This window comes from Oncorhynchus tshawytscha, linkage group LG09 (assembly GCF_018296145.1).
Source record: "Oncorhynchus tshawytscha isolate Ot180627B linkage group LG09, Otsh_v2.0, whole genome shotgun sequence".
NCBI classification, from domain to species: Eukaryota; Metazoa; Chordata; class Actinopteri; order Salmoniformes; family Salmonidae; genus Oncorhynchus; species Oncorhynchus tshawytscha.
Genome location: NC_056437.1, coordinates 46,947,951 through 46,970,725, shown reverse-complemented (window position 1 = coordinate 46,970,725; position 22,775 = coordinate 46,947,951). Strand labels below are relative to the sequence as shown.

At 40.3% G+C, this 22,775-nt stretch overlaps 1 protein-coding gene across 1 annotated transcript; it reads left to right on the top strand.

The window, feature by feature from the left end:
• Positions 1-82: 82 nt before the first annotated feature.
• LOC112258063 (cytosolic arginine sensor for mTORC1 subunit 2) lies at positions 83-21,864 on the top strand. Its single transcript, XM_024432143.2, has 9 exons — positions 83-505; positions 3,981-4,051; positions 6,268-6,461; positions 10,019-10,151; positions 14,523-14,646; positions 18,123-18,233; positions 19,889-19,971; positions 20,238-20,332; positions 20,466-21,864. Exons 1-9 carry the CDS (start codon positions 393-395, stop codon positions 20,529-20,531), a joined length of 990 nt encoding a protein of 329 aa, XP_024287911.1. The 5' UTR covers positions 83-392; the 3' UTR covers positions 20,532-21,864.
• Positions 21,865-22,775: the final 911 nt, after the last annotated feature.

Genomic DNA, 22,775 nt, shown 5'->3' with positions numbered 1-22,775 from the left:
TATTATACAGATACAAAGATGAGTCATCTTTCTACCTCTATGCTCCTCCCCTTCTTTTGATTGGCAAGTTGTTTGTTTCACTGTTACCAGCTGCTGGACGATTCCAATCCCTGTCGGAGAGAAAACACGCGGACCGACAGTCCTTCTCAATTTTCTTCCTCCCTGTTTACTTCATTGTGCTTTCTTTTATTTCACCCTGCTTCTGTCTTTTGCTCTCTTTTACTCTTTTCCTAAGTGGATAACTTTTTCTTCTCCCTCCTGTTTTCTGCTCAGTTTCACGGTTTTTATACGCTCTAGCTATATAGCATAGGTATATTTATTTATTTTGATTAGAAAGGATATAATTTTAATTTTATTTTTTTAGATGTTCGTCAAATGAGAAGACGCAAAAGATGGAGTTGCATATTTTAGAACACAGTTTGAAAGTAGCGAGTATAGCAAAAGAGGGCATTCAGATTTGCACTCATGGATTAATCAAACTCGCCTTCTTGCCCTCTAAAACAAGGTAAGTAGCTATATAGATATGAGCATTTACCAAATCCGTAAAAATATAACGTTATTGAAAACTACGTGTGGGACTGGATTATGTAGCCGATCGGTGTAGCAAAACGGTGCATTTTTAGTTTTCAGTACAGTTATCTTTTTAGCTTTCAATGAAAATGCCTGCTCTGTTGTTTTTGCATGTGTCAATGAGTGTTCTCAGTAGCATACTCTTTAAATTCAGTAGGCTATTTAGTTTCGTATGAACATTTTCAGCTTTTGTAGTCCGACGTGAAGGGGTGTGTGTACGTGCTTAGTTTTGAACTCTGCGGTGTTGTTTTTCGTGTGTGTGTGCAGCTGTAAAATTATCCGAGGGAGGTGGTTGCTTTGAAATCAAAATTGAACCGGCTGCGTGAGGCATTAGTATATAGGCCTACAGCCGGCATTTAAGTAGTCCGCGAGGGGGCCGAATACATCATTTGCGATGTTGCAATCATGATATGTTAGCACCTCAAGCCATTATATCTGCTGCCGAAGAAGTGATTGCGCTTGACCGGTGGTTGTGTTCTTGACTGGAGGCTTTCTGTTTTTAATTATTTGAATAGGCTATTAAGGGATCACAATAACAATGTTAAGATCCTTATATTAATTTAACCTGGCATGATGAGGACAGGGCAGGTTATAGCCAGGATATTTTCTCATGTTCAACCTATTGCGATGGTTATACGATTATTGGAATGCCACTGAGAATATTCTCAATAGGCGTTTTGCATTCCACCAAAGATCTTTGCGTTATGACTGCACCAGGACGGACACACGTTGAAGGCAAGTATTTTTTTGTTGTTGTGAGGATCCATACATTAAGGGCACATGAGGTTGGAAAGGCCATTGGCTAGCCTATGTTGACCAGGCTGTCCTCGGGGCAACTTCCTCTCCACCTTTCAGTGACCTTTTTTGGTGTTCTCTGCTGACCCCTAAAAAATACTTGAAAAACAGGTAGATGTCCAGAGAATGTAATATACATTTTCATCATGGAGTGTTTTTATTTAGAATATTACTGTCCTCATATTGGCTTTGTTGCAGCTTTAAATTCATGGCATTAATACCATTTGTGAGTCACTAATATATTTATTTATAAAGTACTTTTAGATTTGACAGTACTTTTTGTAATAGCTTCAAATTTCGAGTCAAGTAAGGGTGTGTTAATTGTTCAGGGGTGTTTAACAGCCTGAAACAAACTCCTCCTAGAAGCTCCATGTGAAGTGCCTTGCATTCATATAGAATGTGAGTGATGCTGACAAAATGTGGAGCCACACAAACACAAGGGGGTGGCTTGCAAGCTACTTACCACCTAGAAAGTTGTTGATGGTCACAGATGCCTAAAAAAAAGGTAGAGGCATGGATCAGAAAACCAGTCAGAATCTGGTGAGTCCAACATTTGCCTCATGCAGCGTGACACATCTCCTTCGCATAGAATTGATCTGGCTGTTGATTGGGGCCTGTGGAATGTTGTCCCACTAATCTTTAATGGCTGTGCGAAGTTGAGGCAGGTTGCCTATACCATAACCCCACCGCCACAATGGGGCACTCTGTTCACAACGTTGACATCAACAAACTGCTTTCCCGCCCCATGCCATACTATGGTTTTGAGGCCAGTTGGACATACTGCCAAATTCTCTAAAACGACATTGGATGTGGCTAATGTTAGAGATATGAACTTTCAATTCTCTGGCAAAAGCTCTGGTGGACATTCCTGCAGTCAGCATGCCAATTGCACGCTCCTTCAACATGAGACACCTTTGGCATTGTGTTGTGTGGACGCCTTTACCCTATCTAACATATTTTTCAAGTTGTTCATGAGCAATGCAAGAAACAAAGTACTTCTTACTACTACAATACTTTAATGAGGACATGGTCATGTTGCACAATACCTCAGATTCATCTAGCCTTTTTCAAGATAAGAGAAGTACAAATTAGAGATCAAATGAAACAAGTATGTTCTGAGAGCAGTTTCCAAATGCATATGCACCAGGATTAATGAGGTAGACCTAAACTTCAAAACTTCACTCTAACGTAGGGCTCTTCAACCCTGTTCTTGGAGAGCTGCCCTCCTGTAGGATTTTGCTCCAACCCCAGTTGTAATAATCCTGATGTGCCGGATTAGGGTTGGAGAGAAACTACAGGATGGTAGCTCTCAGGAACAGAGTTTGAGAGCCATTCTCTAAAGGCTATCACTAGATTAGCATCCTTTCATCAATTTAAAACCTTAAATTAACACATCCAATAGTGGAAAAGAGCCACGTCGTACTGAAGGTGAATGTAATCTTGAGTCTCCTCTTTTGTAATGGTGGTGAGACACCATTTCTCTATGCATAAGTATTAGAAAAGCTCTCCATCATGCCAACCCAAGGACACTCGAGATAAGATGACATGACAACAGGAGATGTTTGGGACAAGTAGGCCACTTCAGCATTTAGGCGATGATGCACATCATCATTCAAGAAATGACGCATGGCACCAGACTCGCTGCTTTCCACAATCGACAAGTATCAATGGTGCCCCTCGATTTAAGAGAGGTTTGGGTGAATTGAACAAGCATAGTTCATCAACCAGTGTCTCCTCTCTCCCAGAATTGAGCTGGTTCAGGTTTTATGATCAGCATAAATGTCTGCAGCAGCTGCTGGCAGTCCCAACTCGAGATGCATGTAATTGGGTATGTTTGCATAGACAGATGCAGGGAGCAAAAATATATAAAAAAAATTAAAAAATCTCTCTGGTTTTGCAATTCCTCTGGCAACAAGGTTTACACAACTGCATGGAGCTCGTATCACTCAACTGAGGAATGAAATGTAAGAAATGGCTGGATTTATTTCGAGCTGAGACACCACGGCATATTTCTGTGTTGTCTCTGACATGATGGCCCTCAAATATAGCCCCTATGTCATTAAATATGGTGAAAAAGAAGATATTCCGTCTTGTGATCACACATTGTCTGCATTGAGTGTATGGATGTGTTGCTTTCTTTCATGATGGAACTTTGGGGGCCATGTGGGGGTCACAGAGATTGTTTGGAGGCTGATTACCTTAGATTCAGACTGAGTATTTCTGTCTGACCAGGGCAAGCTGTTTTTTTTCTCAGCTTCCTTGGAGGTTGTACGGAAGTTTAATTGCTCATCATCAATGTTGGCTTGAGTTGACTGAATGGTTAGTATACTCATAGGCGATAGGCATATGATATAATATTAATCTTATTTTTCTTCTCATGGAACCACAATACTTTAGGCTAACAAAATGCTTTTGCTCCTCTGCATTGTTCAATGAGGTAATTTCTGGGAAAAGGTTAAAGGTTCCTTATTGCCTACAAACAATTAACAATAACTCCTTCCCATTTTTTATAATTTATCTTAGATTATGATATGTTCTGTTGAAAATAACTGGTGATTTACAAGTAGCATAATGAACCACGTTATTCACTGTAAAACATCCTCTTTTGTTTCCAGATGCAAATTTTTCAGTTTGACGGAAACTCCGGAGGACTATACCCTTATTGTCGACGAGGAAGGCTTCAAAGGTGGGTTTTGTAGTCTCTACCTCTGGATCTTTAAGGTTACTGTGGAAACCATGATCAGACCACAGGAAAACAATTGTAGCCTTGTGATTTTTCTCAAATGACTCGTATCTTGACTGGCTGCTGATGTTTGATCACATATTGCGCCATCAGTTCTCCCCCCCTTTGCCATTATGGGTTAACAGAGGCCAAGCTGTCACTGACTTGGCTTTGTGGTTGAGTGAGTTGAATCCATGTCATTAGACTGGTTTCCAGGGTGACCCTTGTTGGTCACCATGGATACTAGAAGCTCTGCGTGGCGAAACAGGTGCAGGTATTCTACTGTAGATTGGCTGGAAGTTTCTATTGTGCTTACCTGTATGTGAGCAATTAATTGGAATGGAATTGCGCTGAGACTCAGATTTTTCACTTAAAATGTATGCCAAACAAACATTGATTTAAAAGTGTAGTAAACCATACAACTCTATTCACAAGGACTACCTTCACAAGGACTACCTCTAATGACATGGATTCAACTCACTCAACCACATTGTGTATTTGTTATATTTTCAGTGTACGTTTACAGGAAGAACTGTGCAGATGATAACAATCTCCCTCAGTTTGACCAATGTTTTCACACCTTGACTTTGAAAAAAATCTATTTTGGTTATTGAATTACAGTAAGTGAATATACACCTGGTAACAGAATTGCGGCAACGTAATTTCATGATGGGTCCCTAATTTGTACATCACAACAATTATGCGTTTCTTTCTCTTCATTATTTTAATGAGATCCACCACCAAACAAGACCAAATTTGGTTGGTGTGGATTGGATCAAATCTGAACCAATCATAGACGTTTCTGTTTCAGAAGTTTGGACAACAGAATACAGCACATCACAGTAGAGTAGGGTTCAGTACATTACAGTAGAGTTCAGTATAGTACAGTACATTAGTGTTATCAACTCTAGTGTGCTCTGTTTGGGCCGAGGGGGGGGGCATTATAATTATTCTACACTATATATAAATGTTGATATTAGTTGGCAGGGGTGTTTATGTTAACATTATTATGTTTTTAATGTATTTCTAATACCTTTTCAAGACAATCTCTGGAACTTTAGAGACAAAGTATTTTTTTAACCTCCCGATTTGGGCTGATTGTGTCAATGTGTACATAATCTATGAGCAGAATTACTGTGTTACCTCAATTGGCCACAATATCCCTAGTTTGAAATGGGACTCTTTTTTTTTTCTGGGAGCTGTACAAGTTCCTCCCACGTGGGCAGGCCCATAGCAATTCAAGTTTCCACCATATATGTTACCGCTAGCAAGATGCATGTGATGTACCCACAGCAGAGCAGAGAATCAAATCAAATTGTATTTGTCACATGTGCCAAATGCAACAGGTGTAGACCTTACTGTGAAATGCTTATTTACAAGCCCTTAACCAACAGTACAGTTCAAGAAATAGTTAAGAAAATATTGACTAAATAAACCAAAGTTTTAAAAAAATTTAATCAAATAGTAACACAAGAAGATGACATAACAATAACTAGGCTATTTGCAGGTAGTACTGGTACCGAGTCAGTGTGCGCGGTACAGGTTAGTCGAGGTAATTTGTAAAGTGACTATGCATAGATAATAAACTGCGAGTAGCAGCAGTGTAAAAACAGAGCGAGCACCTACAGCAGAGAGCGCAGTAACATGGTGCACAAATCAGATTTTCGGGGAACACCTTTGGCTCGTGAGCGCTACTAAAAAAATTATACAAAAGTACTGGAGAATCTCTTAAGACTTTTTCCTTTTCCACTTGTTTCACAATAAATTAATTTGACAATAAATCTTAGCTTTTTTTTGCTTTGCTCTGAATTATTATTCCAATGACACTCATGAATGCAGTTTATTTATTAACAAGGATTCTTTCAAGGTTTTTGTCCACACATGATTGATTTTATGATGGAATAAGTAAGCATGGTCAGTCATGTGTGATATCTTATTGTTCTTAGCAATGGAGTCAGGTCTTTTTCCAAATCAGACCCCTCTCATATTAATAGCACCCAGGTTTGACAATGCCTTCTCCAGCTCATCAGTGGAGAAATTCAAACAATAATCCTTAAAATAAGGGACATTTAGAGTCCGGCGACACTGTTAGCAGCCTCATTTATCACCAAGGGGGCCACTGACAGACACACATACATCTGGGGCCACACCTTTAACAGCATTTTCTTGTCTGATTTCAGAACTGCCTGAGTCGGAGCACCTTAGTGTCGCCGAAGCCACGTGGTTGGCTCTCAATGTGGTGTCGGGGGGTGGGAGCACCACCAACTCTCAGCCAATCGGAGTCACCAAAATAGCCAAGTCTGTCATTGCCCCCTTGGCAGATCACAACATATCTGTGTTTATGCTGTCTACCTATCAGACGGACTTCATCCTGGTGAGTGCAGTTCCACTACAGACCTCTCTTAGCCTAATTTATACCCTACCTCAGGGGCAACTTTGATGGGGTCACCGAATGTCAGTGGCTGCAGTGGGTCTGCATTCCCATAACCATACAAACACATGCAGTCAACTGATTTGTGCAATCAATCCATTTGTACAGTTAAACTAAATGTTGGGGGCCCCACCACCTTGCTGGCAAAACATTTTTACTAGCCCCTGAGTGAACATTTTTTAGTTTGAAAGTACATTTCCTGCTATTCTACAAAGTTTTCCATTGGGCAGAGAGGATTTATTTTCAGTTTTACAGCTAATTTCCTGAAATTCTATCCATTTTGCCATGGGTAGAGACTTTAGCAGTTTTAAAGCTAATTTCCTGCAATTTTACACATTTGGACATGACTTATGCCATGTTAATATGACACCTGAGTGCGAGTGACTAACACAATCAATAGGGGCTCCCTGGAGGTCAGGGCCTCTGGTCATGTGCCCTGTGTCGGCCATGATAGCTGGCTAGACTAACTTACCAATAAATAAAAAAATGTTAGCTGACATGGCTAATTGAGTTGGCTGACAAAACAAGAGGAACTGCTGACGCACGACCAAATTTCGAAATTGTGCACCTGGTGTATTCTACTATTCTAACTCTCATCAGTAAGTTGAGAGACAACTGAGTCCGTCTGTCAGCCCCCCCGAAGCACCATTTTTGGAAATTGATCTGTGCCCTTCGTAGTCGACAACACAAAACTGACAAATGGGCGCACAAAATGGTGATACTGCGTACTAAAACTATGCATATGTGGACAGCTCCGCAGTTGCAAACTTGATGCAAGTACACAGGATTGCCATGTTGCGTTCTTGCACCTACTATGTAAATTATCCTTTAGAACTGCTGTTTTATGCCTTCCTCAACTCTGCAAGGAACACATGCAAGATATCAGCCAGCAAATTACAAAAACATGGTTATTGGCATTTGTCATGAGCATGTTGGAGCGTCATTCTCCCCTCATTTATTGATCCTCAGTCCCATTCAGTTTGAGGACATACGGTGAGCTCAATGTATTGGGGCAGTGACTCATTTTTTGTTGTTTGGGCTCTGTACTCCAGCACCTTTTTGGATTTGAAATTATACAATAACTGAGGTTAAAGTGTAGACTGTCGGCTTTTGACGGTCTTTTCATCGGTATCGGGTGAACTGTTTAGAAATTACAGCACTTTCTACATGGTCCCCCTATTTTAGGGGGCCGAAAATATTGGGACAAATTCACTTAAGTTTGGTATTCCTAGTACGCAATGATTACATCAAGCTTGTGACTCTACAATCTTGTTGGATGCATTTGCGGCTTGTTTTGGTTGTTTCAGATTATTTTTTGCCCCATAGAAATGAATGGTAAATAATGTATTGTGCACATTTGAAGTTACTTTTATTGTGAATAAGAATATAATTACAGATAATCCTGAATAAATTGTGAGAAAGACGCACAAATAAAATACCCCACCAAAAATGCTACCTCTTGTTATTGTAATGGTGATAGGTTAGCTTGTCTTGGAGTCATGATATTTGTGCGTTTTCTCACTCATCATTATTCACGATTCATTCAGGACTATCATTGTGTGCTAAGAATATGGGACCAAATACTAAACTTTAATACTGTGAATTTGGCCCAGTAAAATGTGGGGGACTATGTACAAAAAGTGTTCACCTGATATGAATGGAATTTAAGCTGACAATCATTACTTTAACCTCATTGTATAATTTCAAATCCAATGCCGGAGTACAGAACCAAAATAACTCGCTGTATTTGTCAGTTTAGCTGCTTATTCCTGCAAGTATTACTGAACATGGTAATTTGCATTCCCTGTTATGTTACCAGTGGTCCAGTGGAGAGGATTGAAGGTAGCCTGCTGTTATACATAGATAATGGAAAATGGCCTACAAAACATGCCATTTTAGTGTAGTATTCCCCCACTTGTACTTTGTGGCCTGTAACTGTTTTTCCATTTTGCTCGATATGAAAAGACAATAGCAGCTTATCTACAGTACCTCCCTGGGCGGCACTTTTGCTTTGACGAGCTGCTTAATTACACCAGTCCTTCCTCATGCCAGGCCTTTTTGGCCATAGGGAGTCTTTTTATTACCTGCTGAGAGGGGGAGAGAAGAAAACACAAGGTCTGCTGAATAACTGTAGCCTTTGTAAGGAAATAAAAAATAGTTGATAATCTGGCAGTAGTTATTTAAAGAGGATCAGTCTCGGCTCAGGCTCTTGCTGGAATTCCCGGTAACATTCATGGCCACTGTTTTCTCTCCGCCAGCTGCTCCCAGCCACGGCCTAATCACTGGCTCTAAAGAAAAGGAAGAAACAACCTGCGTCTCTCAATCGTTTCTCTCCATTTCTCTCGCTTGCGCTCTCTGCATCAATCTGTCTACTTGTCTTGATGTCTTACTCACTCTTTCTCTGTTTCTATCTTGCATGCTTTCTTTCTCAGTCTCTGTGTATCTCTCTCCCACTGTGTGATTTTATTTGAGGCTCTGAGGAAGACCTCTTTTTTTTATTTAAAGAAAAAAAACATTTTGAATGAGTATTTGCGTTACATAAATGGTAGGACCCAACCCGAATGCAGTCATTTAGAGCAGGACCCCCCCCCCATCACCACCCACTACACTGCTGACTCAAATAACCAACTCATCATCATGCTATGATTATTTTAATTATTTAACATAGAATTGCATGAAATGCATTAATAAAAGGCCACATATTTCCAGACCGTAGGCTACTAAAAATGTTCCCCATGTGGCGACTTCTGTAGGTGCCTCTTACTGCTCTATTCCAATACTCAAATGCGATGATATGCACGCCATGCTTTATTATAAAGGTGTGTTTTAATTTTTTTTAATGTAAAAACATTTTTAATCCCATTCTGGTACCTCAGAACACCCCAGGCCTCCCCCTCTTGCGCTCATTTTTTGTTCTTGTTCCGGTACCTCCCGATTTACAAATGAAGCACTGTAAGCCGCTCTGGATAACAGCGTCTGCTAAATGAAAAATGTAAATGGAACTGACACAGTAACTTTGCATTAGGCCCATATAATGGACAGCTATTTGGGGCATTTCATTTCACTTTGAAATTAGATTTTGAAGCAGAAGACCGTCTCCACCCTTTTAAAGCATTGCATTCCTTTGGGAGGTTGGTGGCCCAAACCTTTTGCTAGTCAGACATGCAGTGCAAACCTAAAATGCTTTATTAATGTTTGCTGTATCCACGGGCCCCTTTCCTTTTAGTTACACTTGGTGTTCAGCTAAGCAATATGCAGAGTTCTTTTGAAATTTCAGTTAATTGTTTGTTATTGGGACTCCATGGTTTCTTTTCCCTGACGAGTGCGGTTTCAACTTGGTCTTTTGAAGTGAACATGTGAGTTACTTTCTGATGTAATTGAATCAACCGTTCAAATGCTATTCCGAGTTTTTATAAAACTCTTAACCTTTAGATTTGCCGGTTGTAACAAGTGTTGTGTTTTGGTCGAGGCCTACTTGTTGATGGTGTTGTGTTTGTCAGGTTCGAGAGCGGGACCTGCCCATGGTCATGCACACCCTGTCTTCTGAGTTCACCCTGATGAGGGTGGTCAACGGAGAGACCGTAGCCGCCAACAGCCTAGGAGTCACCAATGGCTTTGTCAAGCCAAAACTTGGTAGGCACAATATACAAGACTTACATTTTAGCAATTTTCACATTATTGTGACACAAACTGTACTGTGCTTGCTCAGATGTTTACTTTTGACATTGTCCTTTACAGTACAGTTCCAGCAACTATGGGACGAAGTAACCATGGTCAGCACAGTACGGCTTGGCTCAGTAGTCTGAGGATTTAGCCCAGTGTTTAGCCAAAAGTCTCCAACTTTTCTGTTTCCGGTGGACCTGCTTTGACTTTCAGCCAAAACAAGGCCCTGGGTACTTTTCAGCTTGCATTTACATAATGCCTGTGAACTTTAAACACCTTCTCACAAAGCAACAGTCTTTCTGCTCGCCACAAGTCTTTACCCAGCGAACCAAAATTGGTTCTGTGAATGTTCCCAGAACATTCGTTAGGTTTTGTCAAAAACTGTCCCGTTGGGTAGGTTACTTTCTAAATGTAATCTGTAAACGTTTACTACTTACCTGTCCAAAATTGTAATCCGTAGCATAACTTTTGGATTGCCCAAACTAAGTAACATAATTTAATTACCCAAACTAAGTAACATAATTGAATTACTTTCCGTTACTTTTGGATTACTTTCCCCTTAAGAGGCATTAGCTGACAATAATGTCTATTACCAATTGAATCAATTCATTTATTGCAGGTTAAATCAATGTTAGTTTACATAGCTGACCATAAATGTAGGCTTCTTCTAACCATCACTTTCTAGTACAAATAATAATACAAGGCTATAATATTTACATTAAAAACCAAGTCTGTCAGATTTCCAGTCATGCCAATTAATGAATATCCCTTGATCTTCAAGAATAAAACTCGGAAATATAGAGTAGCCAAATTGTTTTACCTGAGCATAACCCAAAAACGAAGGACTTATTAGCTTTCTCTGTTTATCTTGTTGTCATGGAGGACAGATTGGACTCATTGCTTTGAGTTGAAAAATAAATGCTTCTCTATGGAATGGCATGCTTTGAGCACCAGGCCAACTGAAAAATGCTATTTGCATGTGAAAAAATGTATTATAATGAACAAAAATATATAAACGCAACATGTAAAGTGTTGGTCCAATGTTTCATGAGCTGACATAAAATATCCCTACGCACAAAAGGCTTTCTCTCAAATATTGTGCATAAATCTGTTTACATCCCTGTTAGTGAGCATTTCTCCGTTGCCAAGATTATCCATCCACCTGACAGGTGTGGCATATCAAGAAGCTGATTAAACAACACAATCATTACACAGGCGCACCTTGTGCCGGGGACAATAAAAGGCCACTCTAAAATGTAGTTTTGTCACAAAACACTACCACAGATGTCGTCTCAAGTTTTGAGGGAGCTTGCAATTGGCATAAACAACATGTTAGAACAATTGCATTCCATGCCTCTGAAGGCCATATTAAGCATAAGTGCGATTTCATGTTATTCTTTTCAGGAGGGGAGGCTACATGCAGCTATTTACATGTTGTACACAAAATAATTTATCAACATGTTCATACAAACTCGCCAATAGTTTTTTTTTTGCCGCAATGCAAAACTCAAGTGAGGAGTTGCATGTAGCTAGCTAGGCAGCATATCAAACAAACACAAGACACAGACACACAGTCTAATGTAATGTTTTTTTCATCATCATTGAAAACATTGGCTTACAACAGGCAGAGAAGGTTGTAGCCTTAATGGCCTGGAATGTTTGTTCAAATCGCCACTAGGTTTTTGTTTCAGCTGTCCAGAAATAGACTACAGCGTCATGGTTCAGAAGCAATGATCTATACACCAGATGACTGACAGAGGGCGCTGTTTTAACGACACTGAACCTCCATCTTGGCACTGCTTAAAAATAATTATTTAACAAACTAAGCACTGAACACAGGTAGTAGTCTAGACTAGTTAACCATCACATACTAAAATATCCACACAAGCCAGCCAGGTGTAGATCATGAAATATTATGAAGTTATTATTTAAGAGCATTGAAAATACAATTATTTAGCCAGCTAACTAGTAGATGGCCTACCTTTTCCTGATGTCAATCATGTCTTTAGGAGGCTTGCTTACCATTTGTGATTTTAGTCCTAATTTTCCAAGTCGTTAATGAGTGGGTGTGTTACAGAACTAAATGGGCATATGCTAAAAAAACTTTTGAAAGTAGTTTGCTTTCCTCGTGGGGGTGCCCTTTTTTCTCCTTTTTAGCACTTGTCCCCTGAAAGGGCTGTGCACGGCCCTGCCGAGGTTGTCTCAATGAGAGTTGGGATATGCAAAAAACACATTTCCATTTCACACCTCATAATCATACAGGTTACCCATTTGTACATGTAGTGAAACAAGACAAATATATATATAAGAACCCCTTATTTTACCTTTTTGTATGTTCTAAAAATATTTGTACATTATTACACTGACCAAAAAATATAAACACCATGCAACAATTTCAAAGATTCTACTGAGTTACAGTTCCTATAAGAGAATCAGTCAATTTATATAAATCCATTGATTATGGCCTGTGGAATGTTGTCCCACTTACCTTCAATGGCTGTGTGAAGTTGCTGGATATTGGTGGGAACTGAAAAACTGTTATACTCATCGATCCAGAGGATCCCGAACATGCTCAATGGGTGACATGTCTGGTGAGTATGCAAGCTGGGACATTTTCAGCTTTCAGGAATTGTGTACAGTTATTTGAGACATGGGGGCGTGCATTAACATGCTGAAACATGAAGTTATGGCGCTGGATGAATGGCACGACAATGGGCCTCAGGATCTCGTCACGGTATCGCTGTGCATTCAAATTTCCGTTGATAAAATGCATTTGTGTTTGTCTAGCTTATGCCTGCCCATACCCCTTCCTCCACCATGAGGCCCACCCACTCAACACCATCTGCACTGTACAGTTGAAATCGGGATTCATCAGTGAAGAACACACTACTACTACGTGCCAGTGGCCGTCGAAGTTGAGCATTTGCCCACTAAAGTTGGTTACGACGCCGAACTGCAGTCCGGTCAAGACCCTGGTGAGGACAACGAGCACGCAGATGAGCTTCCCTGAGGCGGTTTCTGACCGTTTGTGCAGAAATTCTTCGGTTGCGCAAACCCAGTTTCATCGGCTGTCGCGGTGGCTGGTCTGGGATGTTCCCGCAGGTGAAGAAGCCTGATGTGGAGGTCCTTGGCTGGCATGGTTACACATGGTCTGCCGTTGTGAGGCCGGTTGCACGTACTGCCAAATTCTCTAAAACGACATTGGAGGTGGCTTATGGTAGAGAAATTAACGTATTTCTCTGGCAAAACCTCTGGTGGACATCCCTGCAGTCGGTATGCCAATTGCAGGCTCCCTCAACTTGAGACATCTCTGGCATTTTAGTGGCCTTTTGTCCCCAGCACAAGGTGCACCAGTGTCATGATCATGCTGTTTAATCAACTTCTTGATATGCCACATCTGACAGGTGGATGGATTATCTTGGCAAAGGAGAAAATGCTGACTAACAGGGATGTAAACAGAATTGTGCAAAACATTTGAGAGAAGTAAGATTTTTGTGAGTATGGAACATTTCTGGGATTTTTTTTAAATTTCAGCTCATGAAACATTGGTCCCACACTAACTTAATGTTTGTTCTGTGTACATTACCTGAAAACCTAATGAGAACGTTTGGGGAATGTTATGTGGTGGTGGTTCGATGGTGTGCACAACATTTTGGTGATCGTTAGAACATTCCAAGGATATTTTAGTCTGAAGGTGAAAAAACGTTTTTTGAAATGTTTTCCTGATGTTAGATTATACCCAATATCACTAGAGCTTACATTAACCACTGGTGACTGGTGAGGGGGTAAGTTGCAGTGGAAAAGCACCACTAGACTCTGATACAGTAATGCCTACTTGGTTTCAGGTTATGCTTTGGGATTTCTCTGATACAAAGTGAATTGTATTTCATCCCCTGAATAAGAATATTGCTGAGACTCCCTGATATGATTTTGTCGTTATGATGCAGCCTGTCAAACTGAATGTAGCATGGCTGTTATAATGCTTTCTCATCTTGACATGTTTCAAGGCTGACTGACATGTTTGTTAAGAGTAAGTCAATCCAGCACCTGCTGTCAAGGTTCTGCCTCAGAACAGAGGCCCCGAGAACACAGTCCGATATGGCAGGCAGAACATCTGTTGCTTATCCATCAAGTCAACCTCTTGCCGGTTGAGGGATTTTGTTGCCTAGATTTGTCTCCTTAGGTGACATTTGATGGGTAGTAGGGATCAGCCATTTTTGTAAAAGTGTTGGAAATGTCCTCTTTCAAAACTGAGGGAGACATAAAATATTTGACTGCATATATGTTCACAACTCCCAGTATCATATTAATAAAAGCACATGTTTTCTCACTCGCTCACAGTGCCCCGTCCCATCATCCACCCTCTGTCCAGCCCCAGTAACATGTTCTGTGTGACCAGCCTGGACCCGGACACATTGCCTTCGGTGGCCACCCTGCTCATGGACGTCATGTTCTACTCAGGCGGGTAAGGACCCTCTCCTAAGCACTCCTCCTGTTTCACATATGGCTGTCACCAGAGGCCATCTGCCGTCTCTTTTTAAGAGACTATCATATACACACACACACACACAGCCACAGGAGCACTTAGCTACTCAAGTTCAGACCATTTGTTTAACATAGGAAGTCTAAAACCTAGGAAGATGGTTAGACTTGAGCAGGGGCTGTCGTAGGATGGTTATGCTGCTGTTAGTAGGCAAGACAAACTCATTTTCATGATTTCACTAAAATCAAAACACCATAGCATGTTTTTGGGCTTATTCAGTCGTTTTTAACCTGATTTCAGTAGAATCCTGTTAAAAATGATACTGTTGCTGCTTCCTGTTGTCATGGATTTTTTAAATTAATAGCCAAGTGTCTCTCAACCGGTTTTAAATGTTCAAAATCATAATCAATATGCTGAAATAAGGTGTGATATGTTGAAGACCAAGACTTAAAAATTACTCCCAACACACGTGTCTCACTTGTTTTGCTAAATTAGTACCTTAACTGCTCAGGCACCAATATTTTCCAAGCAGTCACTCTTGACTGAAATTGATTAGTTTGTTCTACTGTAATCAATAGTGTGCGCAAATTAATCACTCACATCCATATTGTATAGAAATCAATTTAACTGGGAAAATAACTGCGGCGACATGTAGTGCTTGCACTCTTCTAACAGACAAACCTCAAAGAACTTGGGTATACTACATATACCAGTCGATAGATGAGAACCATATATGAAAGCCATTTGTCAACTTCTCTTTCGTTTGTAGGAGGAACACCCAAATCCTCTCACCACCGTCCTCTGTTAAATGACTGCTGCTACTGACAGGCGCATTTGACGAAAATACTAGTACTAAACCAAAGATATTAATCTGTTTTTTATTAATCGATTTTGTGAAATTGTTGAGACTATAAACTTTCATAGTATCATCACCAATCGTTGGGGGAAAGGATGTGTATTTCCTGTAACAAGTGTGATGAAAAGATTAGCCTGTGTTATGTAGTAACACATTCTGTCCACCATAGTTTTATATTAACTTGTTATGGCTGGGGGCAGTATTGAGTAGCTTGGATGAATAAGGTGCCCAGAGTAAACGGTCTGCTACTCAGGCCCAGTTTCTAATATATGCATATTATTAGTAGATTTGTATAGAAAACACTCAGAAGTTCCTAAAACTGTTTGAATGATGTCTGTGAGTATAACAGAAATCATATGGCAGGTAAAAACCTGCCATATGAGGTATTTGGACATAAATGACGGACATTATCGAACAAAACAAACATTTGTGGAACTGGGATTCCTGGGAGTGCATTATGATGAAGATCATCAAGGTAAGTGAATATAATGCTATTTCTGACTTCTGACTACACAATATGGCATATCTGTTAGGGTTGTTTTGGTCTCTGAGCGCTGTACTCCGATTATAGCATGGTGTGCTTTTTTGGTAAAGCTTTTTAAAAAATCTGACACAGCGGTTGCATTAAGGAGAAGTGTATCTATAATTCCAAGCATAATAGTTGTATCTTTTATCAATGTTTATTAGTATTTCTGTAAATTGATGTGGCTCTCTGCAAAATCACCGGATGTTTTGGAACTACTGAACGTAACGCTCCAATGTTTACTGAGATTTTTTGATATAAATATGAACTTTATCGAACATAACATACATGAAGTCCTATGAGTGTCATCTAATGAAGATCATCAAAGGTTAGTGATAAATTATTCTCTTTCTGCTTTTTGTAACTCCTCTCTTTGGCTGGAAAAATGGCTGTTTTTTTGTGACTTGGCTCTGACCTAACATAATCATTTGGTTTGCTTTCGTCGTAAAGCCTTTTTGAAATCGGACACTGTGGTGGGATTAACAAGAAGTTTATCATTTAAAATGGTGTAATTTTAATTATGGGATTTTTAATTATGGGATTTCTGTTTTGATTTTGGCGCCCTGCATTTTCACTGGCTGTCATATCGATCCCGTTAGCGGGATCTCAGCCCAAAGAGGTTGTATTAAGCTAATTTCCTTATCTTTCAAAGTCATTTGATGTTTAGCTTTAGGATGATGGTAATGAAGCCCACTCATAGGTTTTGACAAGAATTACAGCTATTTCTTATTACTTAAATCATGGAGAGTTTTAAAATGCTCCTTAACACAATTTAACTGGGCGCGCTAGAGGTTAGTGGTTGTGCAGCAGCCTAAATGTACAACATCCCTACTAGGATGAAACTAGCTCCATTAGGCTAATCTTTTTGAGTGTGAACTGTATTACTGCACTGTATTATATGGACAGAAATTGCACACATTGTTCAAACCATGATAAAGCAGGGAGAGAACATGCTATTCTGGTGCAGCACATGCGGCCTGCAAATTTTATTTGAATTTATTTTATTTTCAATATTTGTATAATTAGAAGGCTGACGTGTGTGTGTGTGTGTGTGTATTCCCTACCTTTCATATTTCCCCTAATGTTATTAGCCTAACTCTTATTTTATTGTTGCTTCTTTCCTGCCGTGCTTTCAACAGTTAAATTATATAGGTTTTGTTGTCCTTGTCTTCATCATTCTAATGACATCCTTGAATAATATAGGACTAGAATTAGATGCAGAAGGCTTATACTTCATCTCGCAAAGATTGAATGGTTATGGGTCTGAATAAATAACTGCAATAGCCTACCGCACCACCATCGCATGTTCGCTCTTCTTTCAAACAACCCATGAGTTCTATTGGCTGCTGTATTTAACATCCAGCTTAAAATAGTCCCTTTTCGAATTGTCTATTGGTGTTCGAAATGCAAAAAAAAACATTTTCTTCCCAACAAGCTATTCTAGTCTAGCTTTTCTTGCATGGGACTCGGAGCTAAGGAGTGTTTAAAAAAATATATATATATAATGGAGTTGATGGAGAGAGACTGTGACAGTGCTCGCGCGTGCACTGATTAATGCAAGAATATTCGAGTGATGGGCTTTTACATTTTTTTTTTTAAATAAAAAAAAAGATCTTTACAATTAAAAAAATTACGTGAGATGAGTAAATTAGATTTGCATTTGATCTTTACATTAATGTCACAGGCTATGTTGCAGCAATGTAGGTCTACCTGTCACAAGAAAAAAGGTTACCATGATGGGTCTACATGCATTGTGAAATGCGTTCCATATTGAGATGGGTTATTTGTTCCCACCCTGAGCTTTGATGATTCATCTTGCAGTGGCCGTAGAGAAGACCGATTTAGACATCGCATGTCATTTTAAAAGTTCAATTTCATGCCGTGCTGTTCATATAAATGTATTATAATTTACCAGTTTCTCAGTTATTTATCCCGGGAAAGGGAGGGATTTTGGGTGGTAAATCTCGGTAACCGGGTTCCAGGCGTACAACCCTAGTCCCTATTGTTAGGATTAGACTGTAAAAGTGGTGAAACGTTTGACAAGCAGACTACTTGACATCATGGTACTTTCTATTACAGGATAAAGGAGCCTGGGGCATCTAGTGAGGACACTGGACACATCCGCTTCTTCTCTTTCTCTCTGATTGAGGGCTACATCTCTCTCGTCATGGACGAGCAGACGACACAGCGGTGGGTGCTCTCCTGTGGTTCTGCCATTCTTTTTTTCACCTGGTTATAGTGTCTTACCGTCAAAGGCAGAACTGCTGTCAATTTGCAGTTTAGAGTCATCTGTGGACAACTTTTATTTGCTGGGTTTGCTACTGGGTTATTAGGAAACAAACAGATAATCATAAAGGGTTTACAAATAAAGAAGGTCATGTAGAGGTAACCTGAACAGCTGCATTACTAATCACATGTGGATTGAACGAAAGGATTACAGTACCACTACATTATTAGCTACAATATATATATATATACAAAAGTATGTGGACATCCCTTTAAATTAGTGGATTTGGCTATTTCAGCCACACACTTTGCTGACAGTTGTATAAAATCGAGCACACAGCCATGCTATTTCCATAGGAAAACATTGGCAGTAGAATGGCCTTACTGACGAGCGCCGTGATTTTCAACTTGGCACCGTCATAGGATGCCACCTTTCCAACAAATTTATGCCCTACTAGAGCAGCCCTGGTCAACTGTACCTGCTGTTATTTTGAAGTGGAAATGTATAGGTGCAACAACGGCTCAGGCGTGAAGTGCTAGGCCACACAAGCTCACAGAACGGGACTGCGGAGTGCTGAAGCGTGTAAAAAAAATAAAAAATAATAAAGCAACGTCAGCAGAGTAACTGTTCGTCGGGAGCTTCGTGAAATGGGTTTCCGTGGCCGAGCAGTCACACACAAGCCTTAGATCACCATGCGCAATGCCAAGCGTTGGCTGGAGTGGTGTAAAGCCTTCCGCCAAGCTCGCCCCCAACTCCGGAGCAGTCGAAACGCATTCTTTGGAGTGAAGGCAGTCCAACGGACAAATCTGGGTTTGGCAAATGCAAGGAGAACGCTGCCAGCCCCAATGAATAGCGGCAACTGTAAAGTTTGGCAAGGAGGAATAATGGTCTGCTGCTGTTTTTTTCATGGTTCCAGTGAAGGGAAATCTAAATCCTACAGCATACAATGACATTCTAGACAATTCTATTCTTCCACCTTTGTGGAAACAGTTTGGGAAAGGCCCTCTCCTGTTTCAGCATGACAATGCACCCGTGCACAAAACAAGGTCCATACAGAAATGATTTTTTGAGATCAGTGTGGAAGAACTTGACTGGCCTGCACAGAGCCCTTACCTCAACCCCATTGAACACCTTAGGGATGAATTGGAACGCCGGCTGAGAGCCAGGCCTAATCGCCTAACATCAGTGCCCGACCTCAGTAATACTCTTGTGGCTGAAAGGAAGCAAGTCCCTGCAGCAATGTTCCAACATCTAGTGGAAAGCTTTCTCAAGAGTGGAGGCTGTTATACAGCAAAGGGGGGACCAACTCGATATTAATGCCCATGTTTTTGGAATGAGATGTTCGACAAGCAGGTGTTCACATACTTTTGTACTTTCGTACTTTATCATGGGCTTGTCCTACATTGACAAGGTATCCCTTATATAGGTCAGTGGTGTCTCGAAGCTATGAAGAGGGACGATAAGTGGATCAGGCTTTTAGCACTTCTGAAGTGATGCATTTTTCACCATAGCACGTATGGCAACCACTGACCTACAATCTGAATTTGACCAAATCATTATTTTTAATGTTATTTTTTATAGATTGAATGAGTACGTGCTTTCATTTTCTCCCTCCTAGGTTTCCCAACAATGTCCTCTTCACTAGTGCTTCAGGGGAGCTTTGGAAAATGGTTCGCATTGGAGGACAGCCTTTAGGATTTGGTAAGTAGGACCGTTGTGTTTTTTTTCTCAGTTTGGTTTCCACAGGTCTAACACATGTTAGTCAGATCTCTGTGCAGAGTACACATTACCAGTAGACACTGTTTGATGCGTGTGTCATTTGGCGAAGATTCTGAAAAACCTCTAACTGTGATGCCAATCAGAATATTACTTGGCAATGTGAGGAATGCATTAAATGCCCAGATACCCCTCATTTCTGAAATATCCGATATTCATGGATGTGTTCTTTATTCTTATTGCCTTGTCAGACGAGTGTGGTATCGTGGCTCAAATATCGGAACCCCTGGCGACTGCTGACATTCCAGCTTATTACATCAGTACCTTCAAGTTTGACCATGCCCTGGTGAGTGATGGTTTACAACTCTCCACCCTCTTTGTATCTCTTTCTCTCTCCGTTTGTATGGTAAATTGTAGAGGTCAGTTTAAACTGGAGCTTTTGGAATAATGATTTAACCCCGCCCTCCTATGTCTCATAGGTCCCAGAAGAAAACATCCAGAGTGTGATTGGAGCTTTGAGGACCAATGAGAGCGCAGGACAGTGAAGGCGAGGTGGAAAGAGACCGCGGAACGAGCAATTTATTATGTCAAACTCTTACAAAAAAAGTGCCAAGAGGGTAATGCAAAGCTTGAGTCGTGTAGACGGACGACTGTGTGTGCGTGCGTGTGTAGACATGCTTTGTACAACGACCAGCAATGTGTCCCTCCTATTCTGAGACGGTTCCAACTACACTCCAAACCACACCCGCCACTCCCTTGAGCATCCACTCTTACCCCAAACAACAGCCACCTCTTTGGGGACCCAAAGCAAGAGTGACTGCAGTGTTTTTCTTTTCTCTCGCTCTATTTCTTTCTCCTCTTCCTTCCCCTCAGACCATTTCACCATGGCAACGTGACCTACCGAATTTGGGCCTATTTCTTCGACACCAGCCCCTGAGATACTGCAAAGCGGCCCTCACCTCCTTTTACTCTTCATGTGTCACCCACGCGGTCCATGACTGCCTATAGTGATAGGTGTTGCTTTAGTATACCAGACTTTCCTTCCTAACTTTACATTGTTTTTCGCAAGCTGCTCTTTCCATAACCATCATACTGTATTAGTTACCAGTCCTCTTATGGAAAGAAAGAGAATGTACTTTACAAACAATTAGCAATTTTTCCATTATTCTTTGTATTTATTTTTCTCAGTGCCAAGAGGTTTTGAAGGCCTTGACCGATGCCTTGTCTAATGCTCAGCGTGTGTGCAATTTCAGATCAGATTTTGTCAGATGGGGAAATGAGACTGGTGAATGTTGCTCTGTTCTGGTGATGAGCGTGAAATTACGTTTACTGACGAATCACAGAGCCACTGATCTATAGATCATATAAATAGTCTAGTCTATATATATGCCAATTTTCATGTAGTTTCGGGAGAACTAGGTTATCGTTTTGTGTTGAGTGCCACACCATGCCTGACTCCAAACCAGTCCATTACCACAAACTAGAATAATAACTTCAACGCTAGTAAAGCCAGCGTGGTGAAGTGGTAGGGGCCTTGTCATTTATTCTGTTAATGTTTTTTTGTGGTCGTGGCTCATTGAGCCAGCCCTGCAACCCTGTTGTCAGTTTAGGCAATCATCCCTCACCCCAGTCTGCACTTTAATACAGGTCCATCTTACTGACCTGCTATACTGATATGAAAACAGGGGAAGGCTTATTTTATCCTTGAAGGATTTCTTGATAAGTAGACTTTTGTTGGTCTTAAACCATTGGTGGGTATTATATTCTCTGTCAAGCAAAAGCTTTCTTCGGTTAGCTTTGATATACAGAAACCATGTATTTATCAGTGTTAACATAAAGGGTGACATTTCTTCTGATAAAGAAAGTTATTTGTTTTCAGCTTGTAGTGTGTTTGGTTTCGCAAGCCCCTCAACTTTAATCTGTACCGTTTTTTGTTTTGTCTTCATTTCTAACATTAGTCCACCAGACCCGTAGCCTTTTCAAAACCACTTTTGATTCAAACCATATCAGAAATTATAAGACCGTTATCCTAATTTAGATGAATAGATTCTGACAGGAACGTGCAGCTTTCAGCAATTATGTAATTTCATATTTACATCATTGGTTGAGTTAACACCCACGCTTATACCTGGTGCTAACATTGGTCCTTTATCCTGATTTTGTCTGCATACACTTTAATAGCATGTGATGCATTTCTGGATGCATTTCTGGAAATGTGGGCACATTCAGAATGTAGACAAGATCAGCAAAAAGGACCCATTTTAGCACCAGGTAAACGGGGCTTCTGATTTAATGTGATGGGCTGGAATGTAAACTTGTATGCATTGGGAACTGCTGTTGGGAGTCCTTCTATTGAGCTAAATGCTGTACTACTATTGGCTTATTACTCCAGAATCTTTTATTTGGCAGGGCTAGGTTTCCCCACTACAATGCACCCCGCTTATAACAATCAAAAGCGATAGATTGAAGTGGTCAAAAACTGAGATCGAATCATTCTTATTACTTACAATGTGCATTCAGAAATTATTCAAACCCCTTGACTTTTTCCACATTTTCTTACATTAGCCTTATTTTAAATTCTTTAAAAAAAAGATGTTCTCAATCTACTTAAGCAAAACATTTTTTTAGAAATGTTTGCAAATGCATTAAATTCAGTTGAAGTAGGAAGTTTACATACATCTTAGCCAAATACATTTGAACTGTTTTTCACAATTCCTGACATTTAATCCAAGTAAAAACTCCCTGTTTTAGGTCAGTTAGGATCACCACTTTTATTTTAAGAATGAAAT